The following is a 24150-nucleotide window of genomic DNA, read 5'->3' as shown; positions in this document are numbered from 1 at the left end:
ATTGTAACATGGTGGTTGGATATGACAACTCAAGTTACAGTTCTCAGTTGTCCCAGTTGTGTTTGTAAGTTGAGAACCCAGCGAATTTGTCCGCGAGCACCGACATAACGTGTGCTGCAGTTGGAGGAAAAAGTATGGCAAGAAACCAGTTTGACATTTTTTTTTTTTTTTTAAAAACAAAGAGTGGCGGAACAGAAAATATTAGAAATGCGATTTAGAAGTGCCGCACGCTAAGGAGCCCATGTCTCCGCCCACCTGCTGGCCGCTGACAGAAGCCATCTCCGGGTGGAGCGGGGTGGGCCGTAGCAGGCGAACCTGCCTCGCCCTTCTCCTGCGGGGGTAGAACACGCCCAGGGAAGCCAGCGCCGACGGGAAGCCGTCCATAGGCACGTGTCTGTAGAGCAGGCAGCTGCAGGCGGAGGACGGGAGCACGGAGACGGCCGTCACGAGATGCTGACGGAACAACGGTGGCGGGGAATGCTGGGGATTCGAGCTTACCTCCTGTCAGCCTTCTCTGGTTTGGCCAGATAGGTGCATGGCTCTGTGACCCTCTCTTGCAAAATAGAAGCTTCGTAGTAAGTGCTGGGCACCAGAACAAGGTAGTCCTGGACGTGGGGGTGGAGGGGGTGGGAGAGACGTAAGACAGAGCGAGAGGCCATGCGAACACGTCGGTGCCTGAACCTTGTTGTCGTGCACTGATACTTTCACAGTACCACTGAGAGCTTTTTCCCTCTAAACAAACTCCTCGTCGCTTTGCCAGTTCACATTCTTCACTATATTAGAACACAGGGAACTCTTCAGCAACTCCTTCACCGTGTTTTTGCCAGTTTGGGGAAGCTCCTCCCCTTCGCTCTCATTGGCTGAGGGAGATCCTCCCCTCCCCTCATTGGACTGTTCACCTTCAGCGCTACAGGATGGGGAGTGTTGGGCGGAATCAGACTCGTCACTCACCAGCAGGACCCCGACTGCCCGAATGTGGATGATCCACTTCCCAGGGGACAGCAGGAAGGGCTCTGCGAAACCGTTTCCTGGGACAGTCAGGAAAGCTGGGCGTGGACTGGGTGGGAGCGTTACTTCCTTGCTCAGACCTGACCCTGTAGGATGGCGGGTTGGATAAGCAGACATCAAAAAAGACAAAAAATAAACTACATCCACCGTAACATACTGCAAAAATGACATCCTCCATAATAATAACAACATGACCCAACCGCTAAATGTGCTAACTGATGCAAATTCATTAATTGTACAGGCGGAAATAGGCAGGTTCTTACCGCAGTACTAGATTAATAAAAAAGATATCGGCAGTAAACTGGGGAGAAAATTAATGTTTATGGCAGATAAACAATGCATGTGTTGGAGGTGTGTCATTCTTTCGGGGGCCTTAGCGTTGGGAAACTTTCAGTTCAGTCTATCAATATGCTGGCCGACGGGATCCAGTCCCAGTTCTGTACCTTTACCAGTCCTGATGTGGTGAGCCGTGATGCGGCCGGTTACGCTAGTGGTGCCACGGTTGACAAATCGCAGCACAAAGAGGAACTGCGAGGGTCCAGTCTCAGCCACGTGCACCGTGAGCCGGACCTCCTCCTAGGAAGGGGTCAGGGGTCAGCGGGGTCACAGCAGGCTGCAGGACCACCATCAAGAAACACAGTGGAGGAGGGAGACTTGAGGGTAGGAGCAAAACGAGTCTCACCTGGGCCTCCGACATGGTGGCGTAGCCCCGCCAGCTGAAGTCCGGGAAGTGCTGCGGGTTGTAGCCGAAACGTACAGGCCTTGCGTTGGGTGTGCTCCCATCCTCCACCTCGAACCTCATGTGGTGCAGGTCAGGGACGTAGAATCCCATCTCTGGCCTTCAGCACACAAATCCCGGAGAAAGCGTCACCTTCAGCGCGCAAGTTTTCTGAGCTTTCATCAGTGCAGAAATGAAAAAAGCACAGACACTACTGACACAGCAAGCATACAGCAAAGGATTCTGGGAAACTCCCTGCTTTGATGCATTGCTCAGATTTTCAAATTTTCTGCAAGAAAAAAGCAGCGCATGGTGGGGATGGTGTAGGCTGAGCTGCTTCCTCTGTGTCTCAGTACTGTTAACAGGCCGGCTTCCATGACGGCTCGAACGTACACTACGCTCCACGTGTCCCCTTGCGGACCCTTACCGCGTGCACGCGTGGCCCTCCACGTGCTGGCGGCATCGACACTCCCCCGAGTGCTCATCGCAGCTGGTCCCGACAGCCCCGCCAACATCACACTGGCAGCCTGTCGGACGGCACAGGCGTTACTCGGTGCGTGCGGAGCGTGTCACGCTCTGCGGAGCCCGACGTCCGTGCCACAGCAACCTCCGTGGTGACCTTACCTTGGCAGCCCAGATAGTTCATCTCCTGCAGCTGAAAGTAGCCATCCTTGCAGGTGTTGCAGGCGTGACCACAGGCGTAGGGCTTACAGTGGCACTCGCCGTTTTGCTGGAAGAGTGACACCATATGAATGAGCACTGCACCACTTATGATATTTCAAATGGTTAAAAAGGAAGATCTTAGTACATCTGTACGGTAAAATTGCGACTCTGCGATCAAGCACATTCGTCACTACTGCAGTTCAACTTTTTCTTTGTATCATTATTATTTTTTAATTTATAAATGAACAGAATTTATAGATCAGGGTCAGCAGGTGGTGGGATGGTTACAACTGCTGCTTTTGGACTTTGACTACTCAGGTTTGAATGCCATCTCCTGTCATCGGGCCCTCATGCAAAGGACATTCCCTCAGTCCATCTGCTCAGCCGGCTGTATTAACGGCTAAATCATTGCAAGTAGCTTAACAGTAAGTTGCTTTGGAGAAATGCAGATAAATAAAGTAAATTTACACCATATATTCACAATATTATAATAATGCAAGCTTATACACGGGGCGTGGTGGCGCGGCGGGCTTAGCCGGGTCCTGGTCTCTGGTGGGTCTGGGGTTCGAGCTCTGCTTGGGGTGCCTTGCAACGGACTGGCGTCCCATCCTGGGTGTGTCCCCTCCCCCTCCAGCCTCACGCCCTATGTTGCCAGGTTAGGCTCCAGTTCTCTGCGACCCCACTCGGGACAAGTGGTTTCACACAGCGTGTGTGTGTGTGTTTGTAAACTAAGTTATTGACACTGATTTTTTTTTAGTAAGAAATTTTTACAAGATAAATTCAAAGTAAGTCCCTTGACCAGGGGTACTAAAGCAGGATATGGGATTCAAACCCAAGTCCTTAAACTGCTACAAACAGTAACGCTGTAACTACTATGTAACCTACTGCTCTATATGACAGCAGAAAACAGCATAAAGTATGAGAGTTTCACTGTATAACAGTGTAAAAAGCAGTGGAGACTCACCTGCTGACACTCCCCCACTCCACTCAGGGTGCCCTTGACATCACACTGGCACTCTGGGGAGGTGTGAGTGGGCCAGGGAAGGATGGGGCCCGGGGGGGGCACAAGGAATCCGGAAATAGATAAGGGGAGAGAGGGGGAGGGAGAGGCGCTGATGAATACACACTGATTACAGGGGCAGCACCCTTTTCACCGGCAAGAAGGAACACAAACTGCGCCCCATTCCCTGGCCTCCCGATCAAAGGGAGCATCTTCAAACACTCGAACCCAGTCCGTCTTCAGGCACCAGAAAAAATGCACATTCTTGGGATATTGTATCCCCACCCCTTCCATATTTTGCTGAAACCTGGGAGAAGACCCCGATCGCAGCAGCAAAAGCGGCCAAGTCAACACGTGCATGGCGGACATATGACGGCATCTTTAATAGCAGAGGTCAAAGGTCAGACATCTCCATCCATCCACACACACACACGCTTCTATGCACTTGTGTAAGTTAAGGTTAAAAAGGTGCATCAACATAAGATTATTTTTAAAATGTGAAGTAAAAAAAAAAGTAGTAAGGTTTACACTCTTTATTGTGTTTAGCTTCTTTTATGGAGAGATAAAAGATTAAACATACAAAGAAATCCCCATAAAAAGCTGGCAGAGGATGAATCCAAACTTTGGGTTTTCTTGTGCTGCCGACAGCCTTACTGGGCTTCGCTGAGAAGGCAACGGTGACCAGTAATAGGAATAATAATAATAATAATAATAATTTACAAGGGTTTTCATTCTGAGACACCACAATAATATACCTTACTGCTGAATTCATTCTCACACGTTGCAGGCTGCACCCAGTGGCTATATACAAATACCAGATTCTTCTGCCATTTCTCAGTTTAATGAAAATTGTACACATACACATGTCAAGAATAAAAAAAAAAAAAAAAAAACATTTTTGTTGTTGCATTTAAGGCTTTCCAATGAGACTACCTGTGTTCTGTTAGCCATTCAGTAGCTGAGCTTTATAATTTCACGCAGACAGAAAAATAATATTAATAATAATAATGATAGTGAGGATGAGAGTAGTAGGACCAAAAGGAGACCTACCAATACAGCCGTCAAGGTTCTCCACAGCCAGGTTCCAGTACAGGGGCTTGCACCTGTCGCACAGGCGGCCTTCCACATTGGCCAGACAGCGGCAGGAGCCCTGCATCCAAACACGGCAAGGTCATGTGAGCAGGAGGCCGATACCGTACACACACCTGCACGCGTGTTTGCGCGTGGTGCTTACTATATATTTTCATTGATTCATTTAGCAGATGCTTCTCTTCAAGATGATGTAGAGAGATCACTAACTAGTATTTATCTGAAATCTTTTTCCACGGTGACTTAAATTGCTAGATACACTGCAGTAAACTACCTGTAGCCATTCGCACATTTATAGAGCAATGTAACATACACACACAAATGGAAATGTGTTGTCACCACACACACACACACACACACACACACACACACACACACACACACACACACACACACACACACACACACACACACACACACACACACACACACACATTTTCTGAACCGCTTGTCCCATACGGGGTCACGGGTAACCGGAGCCTAACCCGGCAACACAGGGCGCAAGGCCGGAGGGGGAGGGGACACACCCAGGACGGGACGCCAGTCCGTCGCAAGGCACCCCAAGCGGGACTCGAACCCCAGACCCACCGGAGAGCAGGACTGTGGTTCAACCCACTGCGCCACCGCACCCCCGCTGTGTTGTCACCAGTTTACCTGAAATACAAGGGTTTGGACTGTGGGAGGAAACCAGAGCAGCTAGAAGACAACCTATGCGAACACGGGGAGAACATGCAAACGCTACAAAGACGGAGCGTGATTCAAACCGCTCGGATGCAGCAACAACACACAACGGACAGCCAAACGATGTCAAAGGAGAGAGGAAATGGCGTTTCCCCAACGTGCAAATAATATTTCACCAGTTCCTGCGATGTTGTTCAGCTCCATCAGTCCGCGTCTCACATTCAGACAAGCTGGTCTCTGACTGGTTGATACCAACGAGCAAAAGTTCCCTCAGCATTTTTTTAATTGCTTGGCATGTTTTATCTCAAAGGAAGGATGTTTCATTTTCCTTTTTGAAATCACACCGGACGGCGTGTCCATCACGAGTCCCGCTTCCTGTCGTGAATCACACTGCTCTGTCAGCACTGGGAACACACGCACACGCACGCACACTCCAGGACTCATACACTTGGCACCAGTGCGTGACTCCGTCTGCTCACCGTGAACGGATCCCCCGTGCTGATCTCAGATCCCACCGGGTTGCACGGACCAGCCGAGGCTAAAACGGGCGATAAAAGAAAACTGCTGCCGGGATTTTTCCACGTTAACAGGACCAGGGTGTGAGGCGATCTCCATGGTGACACCGCCTCATGAGTCTAGACTCTTCGGTAGGGTGGGATTACCTCCACAGTTGGGGAAGATGAGCCCCCCCAGTGCACAGCGGTCACAGCTCCGTCCGATCACACCGGGACGACACAGACACCGACCCGATACCGGCTCGCACGATACCTCATACACGCCGTCTGGGGAACACTGGCAGGCTGTGTGGAGAGAGATGATTTGCTCCAAACATTGCATGACTTTATCAAAACGTGAAAATTTACCTATTTATACAAGTGGGTAATTTTTACCGCATCGGTTAAGTACCTTGGTCAAGAGTACTACAGCAGGGGGTGTGATTCAAACTTGAGTCCGCTTCAACGTAATTATGGTATAAAAGGTTATTTCACCAGGTTTAGATGAAATAAGTGAGGTTCTGTTAAACGTTTGAAAGACGATGGAGGTAAATGGGTCATACTGAGAGTAAAACTCCACAGACATGGTCTGGGCGCTACTCACGGACACAGCTGGGGAACCCATAATGACCGGGGGCACACTGGTCACACCGCAGCCCTGCGTAGTTACTGTGGCAGCGGCACTGGCCTCTGGGTCCACACGTCTGGTCCATAGCGCCCGTGCTGTCACAGTTGCATGCTGGGAAAGTGGACAGCGGGGCAGAAATTGGGTGGGACAGTTCCAACATATGAACAAGGGGTTTGAGAACTGAGAAATTTAGAATCACCAATTCACCTGAAAAATGTCTTTTGACTGTGGGAGGAAACCAGAGCACCTGGAGGAAACCCACAAGGCCTTGCAAACTACACACAGACTGAGCAGAATTTGAGCCCACAGCCCAATAACTGTGAGGCACCAGCACTACCTGCTGTGCCACCCCAGAATAAACCTGCCTGATGCTATTTAATGATTCTTGTTATGTCGTACAATGATGCAGCTACAGTGTAATAAGACTATAAGGGAAACATATAACAGTGAAATCAAAGCACAAGTGAAATGGAAAAACTTCAAAAACAGTTTGAATGTGAGTTTTAGAAACACTCAGTCCTGCGATTTGGTGCGAAACAAACAGCATGGTGTCATTAAGGTCCAAAGATTTTTACAGACTTACACAGATGGCTGGTTTCCCACAATACCTCAGTGCAGCTAACTGCCTCAGCAAGACTTTGGACAAATATTCGGCAAATGCCTTCGCCTACCACCAGGTTTCAGGGGAAACAAATGAGAGGTTATGACAGATTTTACTGGCATTGATTCACCGGGCTGGAATTTCAAGTTAGGCGATAGCGCCATTCGTGATGCACCAAATCTTTCAGTGTAATCCAATAAGAGGCCCCAGGGGCAACCGGATCAAAGTGCTCCAGAGCGCCTGCATCCAGGTTTACAGCTGTTTCCCAGGCAGAGCAATGTGCAGCTCAGCCTTTGGGACTTTATGTCATGACAGGCTGCAGCCTGTGCACTAACGTGGAAATAAATGAAAAGTGTCAAAGTTTTTAAAAAAAAAAAAAAAAAAAAAAAAAAATCTCTATCACCCTCCCAAGAACAGGACCTGGGATGTCACGAACCCTGAAGCTGCCGCACCCTGTAACACAAGCATAGTCTATGGTTGCGTTGCAAGATGGGACAATTTTGTGATTTTGAGTTAATTTTGTGATTGAAAAAAAAATGTTTAATAAGAAACAAACCTTTACACAGCTACTTGTGTGATGTATATTGCTTCATATGGTGGATTGTGACAAAAGTGCTTTAGAATGATGGTCTGCATCCAAGTCTCTCTTTCTGTTGATGTAATGCACTCATCGTATTTTTCTTTTGGAGGAAAGCGTCTGCTAAAGGAATAAATGTAAATCTATTGGCTCTTATGCTGTCCCACCTTGAAACAGAACTATACTGTATAGACTCTCAAAGCGTCCCTCCCCGTGACAGAACCATACCCTACGGACTCTGAAAAAGTCCTACCCCGAAGCAGAACCGCAGTCTTTCGACTCTGACCCCGGGGCTCACGCTACCTCCAAAGTGTGTAATTCACACAGTTTCCACCGGAAAGCGACACCGTTTTTGGAAGGTCCAGCCTTTTCAGTGCACGTTTTACAGAAAAAAAAAAAGAAAGTTGAGGAGCGATGACAGGTGACCAAGTCTGACCAGTGTGACCACCTCAGCCAACCTCTTCGACCACCGAGTGGAAAAACGTGTCGTCTGTGTTACAAAATGGCCATTTTTACCATACACTGCAAAATAACTTTTTGATTCGTTCAGCCTCTCACCAGCACTGGAAAAGAAAAAGCTCCCAAAGGTTATATATTAAATTCTTTTCAGATCATGTTATATCCCCAGTGAATGAAAGCACCAGATTGTTCCTCCACATTCTCCGATAAACAATGAAAGCAAATATTTCTGGCCGAAGGCGGACTGGGAAACTCGCGTGTCCTAAAAATAAGAGTGCGCATTTCTTTCGGGGATTTATCTCGCGGTGCCCAAAGCGGCAGAAACAACTCCCGGTGGAGTTCGGAGTGCAGAATGGAGCTGCTATTAATACAAGCTTCTTTTCTTTTAATGAGTCCCACACCCACCCGCTGGACGACGGCCTCACGCAGGCAGAAGCATAACCGTCCTTGAGCAAACATGATAACAGCTGGAAAAACTAGACCCCACTTAACTAAACTTGACCACATTAAACCGCGATCACACTTACCATACTAAAACAGCTTTTCCTTCAGGATCAGCAAAGCATCTTTCTATCTATAGATCCGTCTGTCTGCCTATGTATTTCTTCCCAGAGCCGAGTACACCGGACCCCTTTACCTTGACAGTAGGGGTAGCTGAAGTAGCCCGGGGCACAGCGGTCGCACTGCCTGCCCCCGAACCCAGGCTGACACACACAGTCTCCACTCCGCCTGTCACACGCAGGGTCCGCGACCCCCAGGCCTCCGCAGCGGCAGGCTGGTGCGGGCAGAGAGGCACAAAGAGAGCAGTTAATACAGGGAGACCTGGTTCACTTCCCCAGTGATGATGGAGGATTTATGTAACCAGTTTTTTGCGTTTCAAAGCAATTTAAAAAAAAATAAAAACAGTGACATGGCGAGCAAAACACTGAATGTTAGGTAACTGCGGGAACTCACAATCAAGCTGCATTGTATAAGGTACAATAATATCTCTGTAACAGACTAAGTCAATACATGAGAACAGGAGCCGCAACATACCGAAAAGTTGCACCAACAGGAAGGAGTTAATTTAAGGGGGGGGAAAAAAAAAATTGCTCCACTATTGTTACTGTACCACAGAAACGTAGTCATTTAGATCATCTGGAAACAATAGGGGTGAAAGAACAGATCCTGGCTGAAAAAACCCTTTTTGATTAACTGGAGTCAGACAGCAGAACTATACTGGTCTTAATAGCACTGTACGGATTTGTGACAGTTGATGTTTTTAATGGTTTCATTGTGGATTTTGATGTAAGTCGCACTGCATTTTAGAAAATCTCCCAAAAGCTGAAGATGACTGAGTGAACAGAGTGCTTTCCGGAAGATTTCACGGGGAAGAGCTCGCGGAAGAGTCCCACGGTCATGGCCACGATCCCCGATCTGCAGCTCAAAAGGCAGTTGGAGTCGTGCGGTCACACTTACGTTGGCAGTTGGGTGGTCCGAAGAAGCCCGGGGAGCAGCCAGAGGGGGGGTCTGCGGGAGGAGTCAACTGGCATTAGTGCACTCCGGCGTTAGATTCGAGCGCACAGAATGGTCACGGTTTCATCTTACACATTGACTTAGGTTACAGGTGAACACAAAGAGTTTCCGCACACGCTGTGCTAGGCGTAGGTGTACCTGCGGCTTCTGGGCTCAGTGCTGGATCCATCACTTTACCCATTTACTGGGCACGCACTATTCCGCTGGGGGTCGGTGCCTGGACATACTTCCAATGACAGCAGAGTAGAACGTTTTTACCAACTCACCTATGATGTGGCCTGCAGGGGATTTGGTTGTGCTGGGGTATATGGGATACCCTAGTGAGACAGAGGAAAAAAAAATTAAGAGATCAAGCAAGCATCCCCAATACTTTCAATGACCACAAGGAAAAGCAGACCGGTAGGAAAAGAAATCAGGGGGAAGGGTTTCTACATATATTTGGTACTTTTGGGGTGCATATACATATATGGTGCTTTAGGTGATGTCATGGTTAGAGCCATTGCTTTCCAGCTGAAGAACCCAGGTTCAGATCCTTTCTCCTGCTATAGTTCCTTGAGCAAGGTACTTCCCCTGAAATGTAGAGTAAATATTTATCTTCCGTATAAATGGGTAAATAAATAATTACATTTTTTTTTTTTTTTTTTAAAATGGAAACACTAACTGACTTGGGATAAAAGCATCAGAAAAATGAATACGTGCAAATATATGCCATTTTACACAGTTATTGTACTCTGTTGCTCTCCAACGGTCACTCCTCCGTAAAGTTACAGCCGATTTAAATTCTCTGATGATAGCAGCAGTAGTTAGCACAGTTTGCATGCAGGGAATCCACCGTGTCACAAACACAACGTCATGGAAATAAGGCAGCCCACACACACCATGTTTAAGGATTCTGTTTAAGTACGCTGAGATTAGCGGTTGATCACTTGCTGCACACGCAAACCTCACAACGTTGGAGGCAATGCACTGTGCATCAGAGGGCAGACAAAGTACAGCATGGGCACCTTTCCTGCTTTTCGATATACAATTTCACATTACTGTGCAGTTATTGTACCTGCTGCATGTGCCAGTAAATATAGACAGAAAGACGGATTGAACCAGCAACATTTTATTCTTGACCACTTAATGACCCATTATAATTATAGTTTCCTAGGTTGTATTTTTTAATCAAATTTTTATTTTGACCCATTAACACGAGAGGATACTTTACTGTATTATTTGACCAATTTCTGCTATACAGTTTAATAAAAGGTATTTAAAAAAAAGCGGAATGTGAACCAGCATCTCTCATCTTATAAGTCCACTATTGTAACTTTAACCACTACTGTATCTGTTTTCCAGGGTATGGATGATGATATTTGAAAAATGACAAAGGACATCAGCATCATCAGTCCCGACATGACACCAATCAGCCTCACTTACACCTTGAACATGGACACAGGAACCCCTCTGTTACTGCGGTATCACTGACAAGTACAGATAAGGTCAGACCTCAAGCCCCGTGTCTCCCCACCTCAATGAGTAATGTTCGAAAACAGAGAGGCCATTGACTAAGCGAAGCTGCTTGTTTACTGCAAGTCGGTCCTGATGTAAAAGAAAAGGGGAAATTGTGTTGTAAATCTCAACAGTTCGCTGGCCACAAAGAGGCACAAATATGAAAACATTTAGCGGGAGCGCATTGTGGCTGCTTGGCGCTCTCCGCCGAGTTGCCGCGCCACGTCTTGTTTACCTGTGCCATTGTATGTGCTTAAATAAGACCTGATTGCACAAACTCGTGCATTACGACTGTGTTTTGGGCATCGGTGCAGAACCTGAGGGTTGTGTGGTTAATGCACCCAGCGAGACACGTACTTTTCAGAGGGGGTTAACAAACCAGCCGAGTGGATCCTGGAAAGAAGGAACAAGCCCCAACCCTTTCTATGCATGCAATTCAGAGCAAACGCCATGTGGAGACAGCTGCTCTACTCAGACACAGCCCAGTGTTCTGACTGTGATTAATAGAACCAAAGATATGGATCACAACAGACATGTGGACATTAGCTTCTCCCCTCAGATGGATGCCGAGCTGATAATGTGCACAATTTTTCCTGCTACAGCAATTTCATTCATTCATTCATTCATTCATTCATTCATTCATTAAATTTCAGTCGTAGACTCATAGAACACGAGGTGGCGGATTACCATTCATCAGCTTGCAGAAGAGTCTTATAATAAAAATGAAACATCTGAGCTTTGAATAGACAGGGATTTACACCCACCAGGAATAGGCACACACTGAGCTTTTGGGCCACATGGACAATGTGTTGATTGTGTTATTGCTGTGCTGTTTGGGTGCCAGGGGGTGCGGCGATGCAGCAGGTTTGACCGGGGCCTGCTCTGTGGTGGGTCTGAGGTTCGAACCCTGCAGCAAACTGGCATCCCGTCCAGGGTGTGTCCCCTTCCACCTCAACCCTGCGCCCCATGCTGCCAGGCTAGGCTCTGGTTCACCATGACCTCGCCCGGGATGAGCGGTTGTAGACATTGTGTGTTTCTGTGTGTCAGTCTCCCATGAGGTCCCATCCACCATGCAGGGGTCAGAGGTGGGGCTCCTCACCATGTGGGTGTGGCCCTTTCGATGCCAGGGACCTGAACACGCTGGAGGATGTGATGCTCAGTCCACTAAGCCACCACAGAAAAACCCCACTGTACTTATACAGGGCTGCCAGGTTTGTCCGAATGTGGAAACATTTTATTTCTATTTTAGCAGGACCACTTGTTCATTTACATTCAGTTAGTTATTTGACTCTTTTCTCCAAAATGACTTTCAATCATTTACCCCTTTACACAGCTGGTTAATTCTTACTGTATCAATTCAGGGTAAGTACCTTGCTCAAGGGTACTATAGCAGAAGGTAAAATTCAGATCTGGGTTCTTCAAGTATAAGGCAGTAGCTCTAACCACTAGAGTAGCTTCTTCCCCTCAATAATAATAATAATAAAAAAAAATCAGTGTGAAGTTGTAAATGCCCCCAAAGACTGCATTATCTATTCAATTAAGTATCCACCCATTTGTACATTGATCCTTTTCAGTAACTGCTTATCCAGGCATTTAGAGGTAATCCAGATGGGTATCAGGACATAAAGGCACAGTATGCTCAAAATAATACCATTCATTCATTCATTGAGAAGATACCATATTCATAACATCACATACCGAAATATCCACTTAATAAAAACCAGGAATGCTGTTTTCAGTTTAATCTATGGTTCTTTTCTCACCAGTCACACCTGGTGATGTCCTTCTACTTTGGTTATGATTCCTCATTATACCACTGCTTACAAAATGAAAATCTGAGTAACACCTGCCAGATGTCCCCATATCTAAACCCCACCCACAAGGAGGTACATACGGATGCAAAGCGGGTACGTGTGGTGACCATCTGCACAGCGTTCGCAGTCTGCGCCGCTGAAGTTGAGCAAGCAGATGCATCGTCCTGAGCCGTCCTCACAGCCAGCGCTTGTCCGCGGGTCACACCTGCAGGCTGCGCATGCGCAGACACACGATGCAGAACACACACATCGACGCCGGCACCTTTCCTGGTTATGAACGGTTATCGAAATCCGACAAAACAAAAAACTGCTTCGGCTTGCTCCGTTTAGACATGAATGAAAAACTATATTAAGACTTCAAAAAAACTGTAATACCCATAATGCAATGGAAACACTGAGATACAGGCAACGGGCCACTAAACCAGTCCGGTGCTGGTGTGAATGTAGCGTGTTGAGACAAATCAAAGCGCCAGTATCATCTGTGGTTACACAACACTGTCTGCTACCATAAAGGTGTTATTTTTCATCAAAGTGTCTTCCTGTTGCAAAAGCTTCCATTTTCAAATTCCTTTCATAACCCAATACGAGCAGTTAATAAATAGCCGGTGTGACTGAGTGGTGTCTAGCTACTGGTTAGACTTTAAAACAATAACCAAGTGATAGCTTTGTGAAGCCCACAACACCTTATCAGCCCTTTGGTTTCACATTCATGATCTGGACAGCATGATTTATTACTTTTAATTATTCACACCAATTTAGTGCTGTCTTAGAGTATCTGAACCATTTCTAAAGCACAAACCCTCGGAAGAACACGACTGGAACAAAGGACCCCTCCTAGAAAAGTATTCATAAATAAATCTGGAGGAAATATTGCACTCAATGTACTGCAGTGAATCTTGACTACGCTCACATAACCTTGTTACGTAGATATTAATAACAGTCAATTTTTTTTTTTATTTTATTTCAAACTTGTGCCTGTTATTTTCAAAGCAAGTCACAGACCCCCTGAAGTCCATGGACCTGAGGTTAAGAACTGCCATCTTAAAGGAAAGAGCCAACTTTGGGCCAGTCAGGCTGGGGAGGGAAGAAGCAGGAGGAGGTGCTGAGGTGGAGGCCATAGGGAATGCTTACGTCTGCACCCGGTAGGGGACTCCCGTGGGACTCCGTAGGGTCTGTAATACCCCTTCGCGCAGCGCTCGCAGTTCACGCCTGCCGTGTTGTGCTGCGGAAAACGAGAATCTGCTTTGTACCCTCCGTCTTCCAGCGCTTTCAGATTTTAACGGCGCCTTTTGGGGATTTTTTTCCCGCCCCGCTGTCATTTATTTCAAACGTTGAACAACGTGCAAAGACTCGGCGTGTTTTCACTTGTGTTCTGTTGCTATTTCACCTCAGGTTATGATGACTGCAAACTACTTGCATCTGCCAAAGTAAACACTGTGCATATCATTATCATTATTGATAAATATAATAATTTGCCACAGGCCACAGAATGTTATTCCACAAACACGCTCATATACGCCATCCTTCCAAACTCTACTGAAACATTAACATTTTGCAAACAAAATATCCAGTTAAAGGGGCCAAACTCATATTCAGGGGATGTGAAAGGAAACATAAAGAGCCGTGAGTACAGTCTAAACACTGCAGGAATTAATGCCTGCAGAAATTATTTTATTTCAGCCTCCATAGTGCCATAGCACAGCTCCACTGTCTGGCTGTGGAATGAGGCACTGTTTCCTTATGTCACAGAAACTCGGAAGCCTGCCCCGACTTGACCGACATCCTCATACCTGGCAATGGATGCACACCCCTCCACCTTCGTATTGTCCGTAGATGTTCAGACTTGCTCTCCTGCGATCCACCTCCGGGTCATAATAGCAGTCAGTGGCATGCGAGTGACATTGGCAGGCTGCGGGGTAGTGGGCATGGGGTAGGGGGGCAGGGTCAAAACAAAGGGAGTTCATCACTGTGGATCCAGGACGTAGAAATGAAGAGCCCTCCAAACGATGCTGCAAGATCTGTCCGCAGCTAAAAAGTCTCTTAAGGACACCGAAACCTTCAAGTGCTTAGATGGTCCGCTTGTTACAAAAGGGTGATTACCACCCAGCTCCGTAAGCGGGTTTAGCACGCTCCCGTGTTTGCTGTCAACTGCATCTTTATCTGCATGTAGGAACACTGGGATGCAGGTGAGGAAAGCACTCTCCGTTCAAAGGTAAGATCGGTGCTCGCTTCTGCAGTCAAACGAAAGATAATCAGATAGCCATTATCTTCCACGGGATGGATAGTGCTTCTCTGTATCGGTACAAACAACCCTGCCCTCTTTCAGCGTATCAGTCCCTGCTACGCAAAGATCAAAGGGTTTTTATACAGGTGAAAATTGGAGCACCTTTCCAGGAGTAACAGTCAAAAGCTTGAGTGTACATGCTTGAAGTGAGACCTGCCTGTGATTAAAAACAAATCTTATGAGCAGCAGTTTGGCTTCTGGACAAATGTGTCAAAAAAGTCAGGTATATGGGTTTCCCTGGAGAGTATTTATAAGACAGAGAGAGGGTGAGCATGTGAGATGTGCCTGAGTGGTTCCCAATGTGCAGCATGGCAGTGGCAGCATCATGATATGGGGCTACTTTGCTGGTCGCAGAGTTGGTCATTTCAACCAACATGGCCATCATAGTGTGCTGTACTTCTGGGTCATGTGGTGGTCAGGCATCTGGCTCACCTGTTCTCATTCACTACTTTCCAGTTTAGTCTATCCAAGGTGTATGCTTCCCAATCCCATAGTATGATTGTGATTGGATGTAACACAATGAGATTCTGAGAAACAAACACAACCAGACAGGCAGCTCTAATGCCTACACCATCATTTAGCTTCCCCCTTCTACCTCCTCTCCTCTGCTCATTCACATTACATGCCATGATACTCTGCCCATCCTACATAAGACAGATCCTCCTTTCACACAGTCCCAAAGGCATGCCATTGCATCGTCAAGGCCTGTTGGGCAATTCTTCATTCTTCAGCAAGATTCCAAGTTAAAACACAACCTGCTGAAGAACTAGCTGGTCAAGAAGGAAAGGAAAAGACAACTTAAACTAATGACCTGGATGTGAAATATCATTAAAAAAAAAAAAAAATAGTTTCTAGCATGTGTACTCATACTTTTGACCAGTACCATATACCATTCTACATACACAATACTACTATTACTACATGTATAATAGTAAGGTTTTCTTACTCTGGAGTATAAAATCTAGACAGAACAACAAAGCGGGACCTCCACAGGAATAACAAACTTGTCTTTACCAATATGTGTTTTATGAGTATCTGTCTGGTATCAGGATGAAGCAGTTTAAACCATTCCTGAGGGACGAATAAATCAATCTCATTAATTATTACAGCACAAGGTGTCAGAGAAATGAAGGTAACGGCAGAGAAAGTTCTTGCAGTTTGGGTACAGGAATCAGAAGTGCCCCTCCTATGTCAACACATCCATTGTTGGGGCAATAAACACCAAATTACATAATGTAATGCTCTAACTTCCTAGCAGGGACATCCTTGCATTTTGACATTATATGTTTAATAATCACTTAGATGATTACTTCAGATAAGAATTACGTCAGTTCATTATAGAGGACCTGATGAACTCGACTCTACTGATACAACCATCCTGTTTTTTCTACCAGGGATTGTTGTAGGTCCTGAATATAACTTCAAAAAACAACCAGACTTTAGCAAATAAATGCCAGTATTTCTGAAAGGTAAATGCAGGGAATTCCTGGCTGATGGTCTAACGGAACACTTTTTTTTGTTGCTGCAGGCACTTACGCTGGCACTCGTTGGCGCTGTCAGATGTCGCCGCACGCCAGGGCTTCTGGTTAAAACCTGGGCAGCAGCGGTCACATGACTCCCCACAGGTATTGTGCTGACACTCGCAGCGAAATCTGAAAAAACCATAAACCGCACCAAGTACCAAAAGTGTTACCATGTTCTGGTAATCCTGAAAACAGGATCCATAGAGCAGTCTTATTTTAAATGTTTTTTTAAAAAAAATTTTCAATACCTTTATTAGTACAGTATAAGAAATGGCAGATAAAAAGTTAAATTCTAATGAAAGCTAAGATTTTTGAAAACCGCTAGATCTTCACGATTTTATTTCCATTTCACCTCCACTTCTGCATTAACACACACACACACACACACACACACACACACACACACACACACACATTTTCTGAACCGCTTGTCCCATACGGGGTCGCAGAGAACCGGAGCCTAATCTGGCAACTCAGGGCATGAGGCTGGAGGGGGAGGGGACGCACCCAGGACGGGATGCCAGTCTGTCACAAGGCACCCCAAGCAGGGCTTGAACCCCATACCCACCAGAGAGCAGGACCCGGTCCAACCCACTGCGCCACCGCACCCCCCCTTCTGCATTAACAATCAGTACTAATTAAGCAACCGTTAGCAAACAATCATGTGGTCATTTCCTAACTCTAACACACATGGCTATCTTTAGCATGCTAGATTCTGATATTATCTCAGCTTTTTCCCTGTTTTAGTTTTAAATTCTGAATGCCTGTGTAACGCTTAACAGGATACCGAGCACAGGAGATGCGACCCTGTGAAACGGGAAGCAAGATTACGGATCGCATGGGAAACGGAGGCAAAAAACCTCCTTAAATCTGCTTCCCCTTGATTCAGGTCCAGAGAGTGGGAGACTTCACAAAGATATCTTCATGTACCTCGTGCAAGCATGACATTTAAAAAAAAAAAAAAAAAAAAAAAAAATGTAATTTTGTTCCAAATTTCTGCTTATCTATTAAACAAAAATACCATTAAGGTGATTCCAAGCAGCCTGTCAGCCTGGCCATATCAAGTTCAGCACTCTAGTTATAGTCTACTATCTGGTCAAAGGACCTGTAGCTCAGTACCTGGAGGACCTGAGCACCCTCACACCCCAGCAAAAGCTTTGTGCTCCTCCACCTTTGAAATATAAATGCAATGATCTCAAACCAAGCTGGCTCCACTTTAGGAAACTCAAAGTTAACAGAGAAAAAAAAAAAAAAACAAAGTCAGTCAATGTACAAGCCCATAATAAGCAAACAGTGTTCATTGTATTAAGTGGTCATTTTTTACTATGATGATTATCAGAAGGAAACATTGTGCGGTGGCTTTGAGCACAGCACCTACCGGCTGGGGTTGTCCGGGTCGCGGGACCCGCAGACCTGGGCATGGCCGTGACACACACACCGTCCCCCAACGCTGATGTCTTTGATGCTGTAATAATACTGGGGAGGGCAGAGGAAGACGTGGGTCACATGAAGGAGTGAAGTATGAAACACCATGATGTCATAAGCATAAAACGGCAACAATCAGCTGCTCAACTGGGGAGAAGTGAACTGCTACAAAAGAAGGAGAACCCATGAGGTGTTGAAAAATGGAGAAGCTGGACTTTTGACCCAAACGTATGAGGCTCAAATCTTATGTTTTGCGGTACTTTCACATGAGCAAAGTGCTAAGAATAGCATTCCGTGTACACGTAAAGAAAAGAAATTATTAAAATGAAAAATGTACACAGTAAATTGCAACTGTTTGACGGCAGTGTTAACAACAACTCCAAATCACGGTTCAGGTACGTCGCAAGAATGACCGCATTCTTCTCGAACTCTGGCTACTCACAGCAGCAGGTCAGAGGTCAGACTATGTTTTACTGTACAGTGAAGCTAGGGGGCGGGGCAGTTTCTGAGCACTGGCCTCTGATTGGCTGGCTTGGCATGCAACCCTAGGCCATTACCATGTCTGTGTGCCCAGAACTCCTCACAGGAAAGCTTAGGGTGGCACCATGCCCAACATGGAGGAATGTGCAAGGAGGAAAATCAGGAGAGCGTATTGTGGTGCCAACAGACAGAAGTCTGGCACACACGCACACACGCACGCACACATGCACGCACAAAGGGCCATTTACTCCAGGAAAATTTGGAATATCACATTAGGTCTTGTTATTGAAAAATGTGAACAACTTTTGCCTGTGTGACTTTGAAACAGCAATCCCTTGCGTTCCTTCCTTTACCACAATGTATCTATGGGCAGATTACGGGAAACGGCAGGGAAACTGCTAAAGCCAACATGAGCACCATGGGAAATCTGAAACAACAACTTCAAAAGTCATCAAAACGTTAGGTTAAGTTTGGCCAATTTTTCCTTCATATGTGGATGTGAGCGAGCCAGCTCCAACATTCCTCTAACGCTGTAGTTACCTCCAAATCACTGTGACATTACAGCTTAGGCCCAGAAAATGGATGCTGAGTGACATTTAATCAGACAAACTCAGAAGAACACTGTGACTTTCCTCATTTGTGGTATACTCTCTTTTAAAAGGACAGCAAGCAGCTCCCTACCTGCAGTGAACACGGATGTCTAGGAAAGTGCAGTTCCCTCTGTCCCTCAGAGCTGCTGAATCCCTCCAAACATTCAAGAAGAGTCCTTAATCCACCTCTTTCAGAGCCACGTCTCTCCTGACAGCTACATACCGTACATGAGTCCAACACCACCTGCTATGATTTTCTATGTATCTCCTGTTTGAATCTCACTTCTGTAGGCACCTACCTGAGGGATGTGAACCGGCAACATGGTGTTATCAGGCAGACAAGGTTTGTGTCAACAAACCTGTGTCTAAAGATCTTTGTTGTTGAAGCGCTTTCGTTCACTCCGAGTTGCACGTCGCTTTGGAGAAAAGCGTTTTATAAAATATATTTATGGAAATGTAACGTCACTGCAAAATTTGCACTGTGTCAGGCGAAAGGCAGTGATTTTGCAGTACGTGTTGGGTCAGAGACCTAAACCCACGGTCACGGCTCACCCTGCGCGTTACGGTGGGGTCGCGCTGGGCCTTGGAAATGAGGTGCCCCAGGAGGGTGCTCGTTCGCAGGAATCGAAGCCGGATGTTGGTGGCTTTGGTGAAGTCTCTCAGGAGCGGCGAGTAGGTGAAGTTGGTGGCTCCGGGGCGACCATTCACCAGCGACACCACGATCTGGAGGACACGACAGCAAAGTTCATCACATCTTTTAATTTTTATTACGTATTTGTGCAGAAAAAAAAACAACATTAAACACTCTTCTACAAGGCCCAACAATTCCTTGACTTCAACTGATTGTAAATCTGCTGCCTTAACCACTCTGCCCACTGCTGGCCTGTTTTCATACATTGTCCTAAAGGTGGCCGCCATCCTCACCTCGCCGTTCTCCAAGGGTACGATCCGCGAGTACTCAGTGGTGCAGATCTGGTCGTCGTCTCGGACGATGCGTCCGTTGGGAGGCTTTCCAAAAGTCTCGATGCACTCCCGTTTCAAATCTGTTCAAAATAAGGAAAAACAGCAGCTCCCCTCAAAAGTGTTTTCAATGCATTTGTTTGATGAGCACCAAAGACTGTGCTCAAATAATTGTTTTTTTAGCCCAAAGACATCTTGAGAGAGTCATCTTCAGTGCGATTTTTTTTTTTGACAGTATGCAGACGACCATCTGCGAAATGACACATTCCTCCCGAAACCAGGATGTCTGCGAACGGAAGAATTTGCAGCATGTTGCTGCAGCGTCTGACTGCCTCTGCAAGGACAGGAATTCTCCAGCAGGCTCATTACATCGAACCAAACAAGAACGTTCAAAAAGCACGGCCCTGGGCGATTCCCAGCATCCCTTCTCTTTAAAGAATATAGGACCCGTTGACGTGGAATGTTCTTCAAAGAAATATGGTTTGGTCCACTGCAGCTTGTGTACACACCTCAGCTGGCCTACCAAATGTTATTGAGAACCACCACGTTTTCAAAATTTGTATTACAGATCCAGTATTTGACCTGCCAAAGAGTTCCCAAGAGTCTCCCTTCCTTGTCACTGTCCATCGCCTTTCTTTAGCTGTATCAGGTAGAACAGTTTGGTTATGAGCCCCAAGACAGTCAAAGGACCCACCCCAATACCTACAGGACCTGATCACTCCCTAAAACCTAGCAAGAGGGCTGCGCTCTTCCACCTCTGGCTGCTTGGTGATGCCACTCGCAAGAGGCTCAAAACTGAAAGTTAATTCTCAGTTTGTCCCTAATGTGGTGGAATGAGCTCCCTCTGTCCCTCAGAACTGCTGTTTCCCTCGCAGCATTCAAGAAAGGTCTCATACCCATCTCTCTCTTGATCTCCTAACAACTACATAAATAAGTCAACATCATCTTCTCTGACGGCTGTGTCTGAAGCTCTTCGCCTGTTGCGTGTAAACTGAGTTTCACGTGTTAAATGTCTGCTAAAAGAATAAATGTGAATCTAAAGCATAAATGGCATATGGTCGATAACACTTAAACTGGTTTATGTGCCCTGGCAAAAGAATATTAGGAACAACTTTTGGTTGCTACATGCACTGAACCTAATTGCTGGCTGCAGGCATGCAGGAGCACAGTGCTGCACGTGTTGCGAGGAGTTCGGCACACGGCAGACGGAGCGACGCGGAAGGCAGGGTGGAGAACGCACGGCCTCATCACTCAGCGTCCCGCCAGGTGTGTCCCGAAAAAGCCGAGGCTGACCCACGTTTCTATAGCGACCCTTTGAAGTGCAACTTAAAATCTCTCTTTTCATGAAAAGAAAAAAAATTATAGCAATAAAAAATAAATATGACGCATAGATCAAAGATCGTCAGAACATCTGGCAGCGAGAAAAGCTGTCAAGATAAAGAGCGAGTTGATAAATTGGACACAGCTCCGAATACATGGACCTGCAGAGAAGTTTTTGGAGTGTTTTTTTAAAAGGCACAATGTTTATTTTGGATTTATACAAAAAATACATCTCCTGTAACCTAAATTTATCATTTGTTTCGTCATTTACGTACGCTCTCATGAACACACGAGGAAGAAAACTGTTCAGTAAGCTTCTCGCTCTGTCGTTCATCAGGACGATCACTCATCTTGGACCGTGTGCAGAATTTCACAATAAGCGAGAGACCTTGGGCAAGGAGAACCCAGACAGACTGTACCACAGTGATGGAAATAAAGTCAGATTTCTTGCCGAAAGTGCCCTGGGCAGCAGGCGGCACAGTGGTTACAGCTACTGCCTGGAATGTGGAGGACCTGGACTTATATCCCAGCCCCTGCTGTAGTACCCTCGACCAATTTGCTTACTTTAAATGGCTATAGTGAAAATGAACCTGCTGTATAAACGTGCAAATCGCTACAATTGAATTTGCAAAAAAATACGCAACTCTAAAGATTTTGTGAACTATGATCCTATGGATGACTTGTGATGCCCCTCATCCCGTACCAGGCAAATGAAATCCTGTCGAAAGACCCGACTCAAATGGTTCACACCTGTCTTGCGCACATAGATGAAGTCATCCCCACCCTGCTTTGTGAGATGGTGGCCTAGCCCATCATATCTACATATATCACCATATCTACATGTTATCTACAGAGCCAAGAGCACATGGAGGGAGAAGACAAACACAGGAGCCGCATGGACTGGGCAACCCCTCCCTCCCCTGAACTCATTCAGCACTTTATCGAGAAGCGTCTACCTGGCCGTCGCCTGCAGAATCTATAAAACACCTTTCAATCACCACCTCCATGTGGCAAATCCACATTTTATTAATTTGTTTTGGTGTCCGTGAAAAAGACACCTTTGTCCAAAGTCATTTATAATATTTATTTGCATCCATTCCCTTAAAATCTAATTAAGGTACAATAGCAGTGACTCCGCAAAGATTTTATTGAGAATCATTTTGTCCAGACCTGTAGCCATGCTGCCACTACTTGCTTATATTGTTCACAGCACTGATTGTGTCACTCGTTCACATACTTCTATTTACATGTCTCTTTATTACACTTTTCTCCAAAGTGACATATAACTCAGGGTAAATAAAAGTGTATTGAGGGAGGGACAGAGGAGCTCGTAAAGGTCTTAATATCTCAAAAATGTGAAATTCTGCATCTCGCTGTACTAAAACTGAACAGCTAAAATGCGGCTAATTGAGAAATCCCAAAATGTGCACCGACTTCTGCACACTGCAGAGCCACTCATCGCAACGAGAGCCTGCGATGCGGCCAAAGGTAAAACAGCCGTCTGAGTGCGACCAGGTGTTTGAGTGAGCTGGACCTCTGCGCCCTCTGAGCTCATAAACTCCTATAAATAGCAAGGGATATGAATTAGTCACAGCGAAATGACAGGGAGTTCCGTTTACTCGGAAGTTTGTTTCATTTAAGTGCATTAAGTGACGACGGTGAAACGGACTGCACTCGATCCCCTTGGATTCCCTCAGATGTGCCTTGCAACACACCTCTATAATACACGCACACACATATAAATATAGCTAAAGCTGTGTAGATATAGACACATATATTATTATGCAAACACGTAATCACCAGCAGATATATAGGAACATGAATATACACTATATTTGATGGAAAGTGAAAAAGTTTCCAGAATAATCTGTGGTCAAAAGAATGCAGATTATAGCAGATACTTTTTGATTCACGGTTGCATATACACATACATGTACATCCATAGATATACATATGTACATATTCGTGCTTATTATTTACATGTGTGCATATACAAAATATATCAGCATATATATACACAGTATTTTATATATATATATATATATATATATATATATATACACACACATACATACTACATATATACATGTATATACACACACACACACACACACACACACACACACACACACACACACACACTGCATATAAATATATAAAAGTATAAGACGGAGGACCAAGATCTTGAGAAATGTGCAGCAGGGATTATACTCACGTGCAAAGTACTGCCAAGGGCTGTAGGTCCTCCCAAAGTCCACGGAACGCTCCAGAACCCACAGCTCAGGCCGAGGGGAGTTGGCAAATTTGATGAGGACATATGCCACATGAAACAGCTGGAAACAAGAGAGGAACATGATGCACTATGTTTCACTACATTTACACTGATTTATTTGCACTCTTATTTCTCCAAAGCATCTGCAAACGTGAGGCTTGGTCCAGTAAGCTACTTACAGTGATTAACCCATTTATACAGCAGGGTAACTTTTACTTTATCAGCTCAGAGCAAGTACCTTGATCAAGGGTACTATAGCAGGAAGGGGGATTCAACCCTGGGACCTTGGAGTGGAAGGGGACCGCTCTAACCACTGCGCCCCCTGCTGCCCCACTACGACTGCTCTGTTTCTCCTGTCATCCTGCTCTCTCCTGCATCAAAATTCCCCAAGCTGTTTTTGACATGGACTGAGCTGGAATGAAACAAATGGTCTAACAGTCCTAGAGGTTTGATATCAGACTCGTGGGTTAAATACTGTACATCTCAGGACATCGAGACAGGAGGGGCCCTTATTTCCCACATCAAAATCAGAGTGGCCAGCAGGCTCCTGATTGC

The 24150-nt window shown here is 45.9% G+C and overlaps 1 protein-coding gene across 2 annotated transcripts in view; it reads right to left on the bottom strand.

Annotated features, from left to right (window-relative positions):
• Positions 1–24150, bottom strand: part of LOC108937590 (laminin subunit alpha-3-like) — a 67114-nt gene that overhangs the window by 32917 nt on the left and 10047 nt on the right. For both annotated transcript variants that reach the window (XM_029253747.1, XM_029253746.1), the window contains exons 3-25: positions 23539–23656; positions 19968–20086; positions 19596–19766; positions 17927–18024; positions 16562–16677; positions 14532–14650; positions 13873–13963; positions 12822–12953; positions 9700–9750; positions 9377–9427; positions 8556–8693; positions 6258–6392; positions 5822–5959; positions 5639–5697; positions 4440–4539; positions 3354–3406; positions 2351–2456; positions 2154–2253; positions 1691–1847; positions 1452–1584; positions 952–1094; positions 499–605; positions 256–409 (exon numbers count right to left, since the gene is read on the bottom strand). In XM_029253747.1, coding sequence (XP_029109580.1) covers positions 256–409; positions 499–605; positions 952–1094; positions 1452–1584; positions 1691–1847; positions 2154–2253; positions 2351–2456; positions 3354–3406; positions 4440–4539; positions 5639–5697; positions 5822–5959; positions 6258–6392; positions 8556–8693; positions 9377–9427; positions 9700–9750; positions 12822–12953; positions 13873–13963; positions 14532–14650; positions 16562–16677; positions 17927–18024; positions 19596–19766; positions 19968–20086; positions 23539–23656 — 2589 coding nt within the window. The remainder of the gene's footprint in view (positions 1–255; positions 410–498; positions 606–951; positions 1095–1451; positions 1585–1690; positions 1848–2153; positions 2254–2350; positions 2457–3353; positions 3407–4439; positions 4540–5638; positions 5698–5821; positions 5960–6257; positions 6393–8555; positions 8694–9376; positions 9428–9699; positions 9751–12821; positions 12954–13872; positions 13964–14531; positions 14651–16561; positions 16678–17926; positions 18025–19595; positions 19767–19967; positions 20087–23538; positions 23657–24150) is intronic.

The sequence above is a fragment of the Scleropages formosus genome, chromosome 7, assembly GCF_900964775.1.
Source record: "Scleropages formosus chromosome 7, fSclFor1.1, whole genome shotgun sequence".
NCBI classification, from domain to species: Eukaryota; Metazoa; Chordata; class Actinopteri; order Osteoglossiformes; family Osteoglossidae; genus Scleropages; species Scleropages formosus.
The sequence above is the reverse complement of the archived record's forward strand: the minus strand, read 5'-3'. Positions and strand labels throughout refer to the sequence as shown.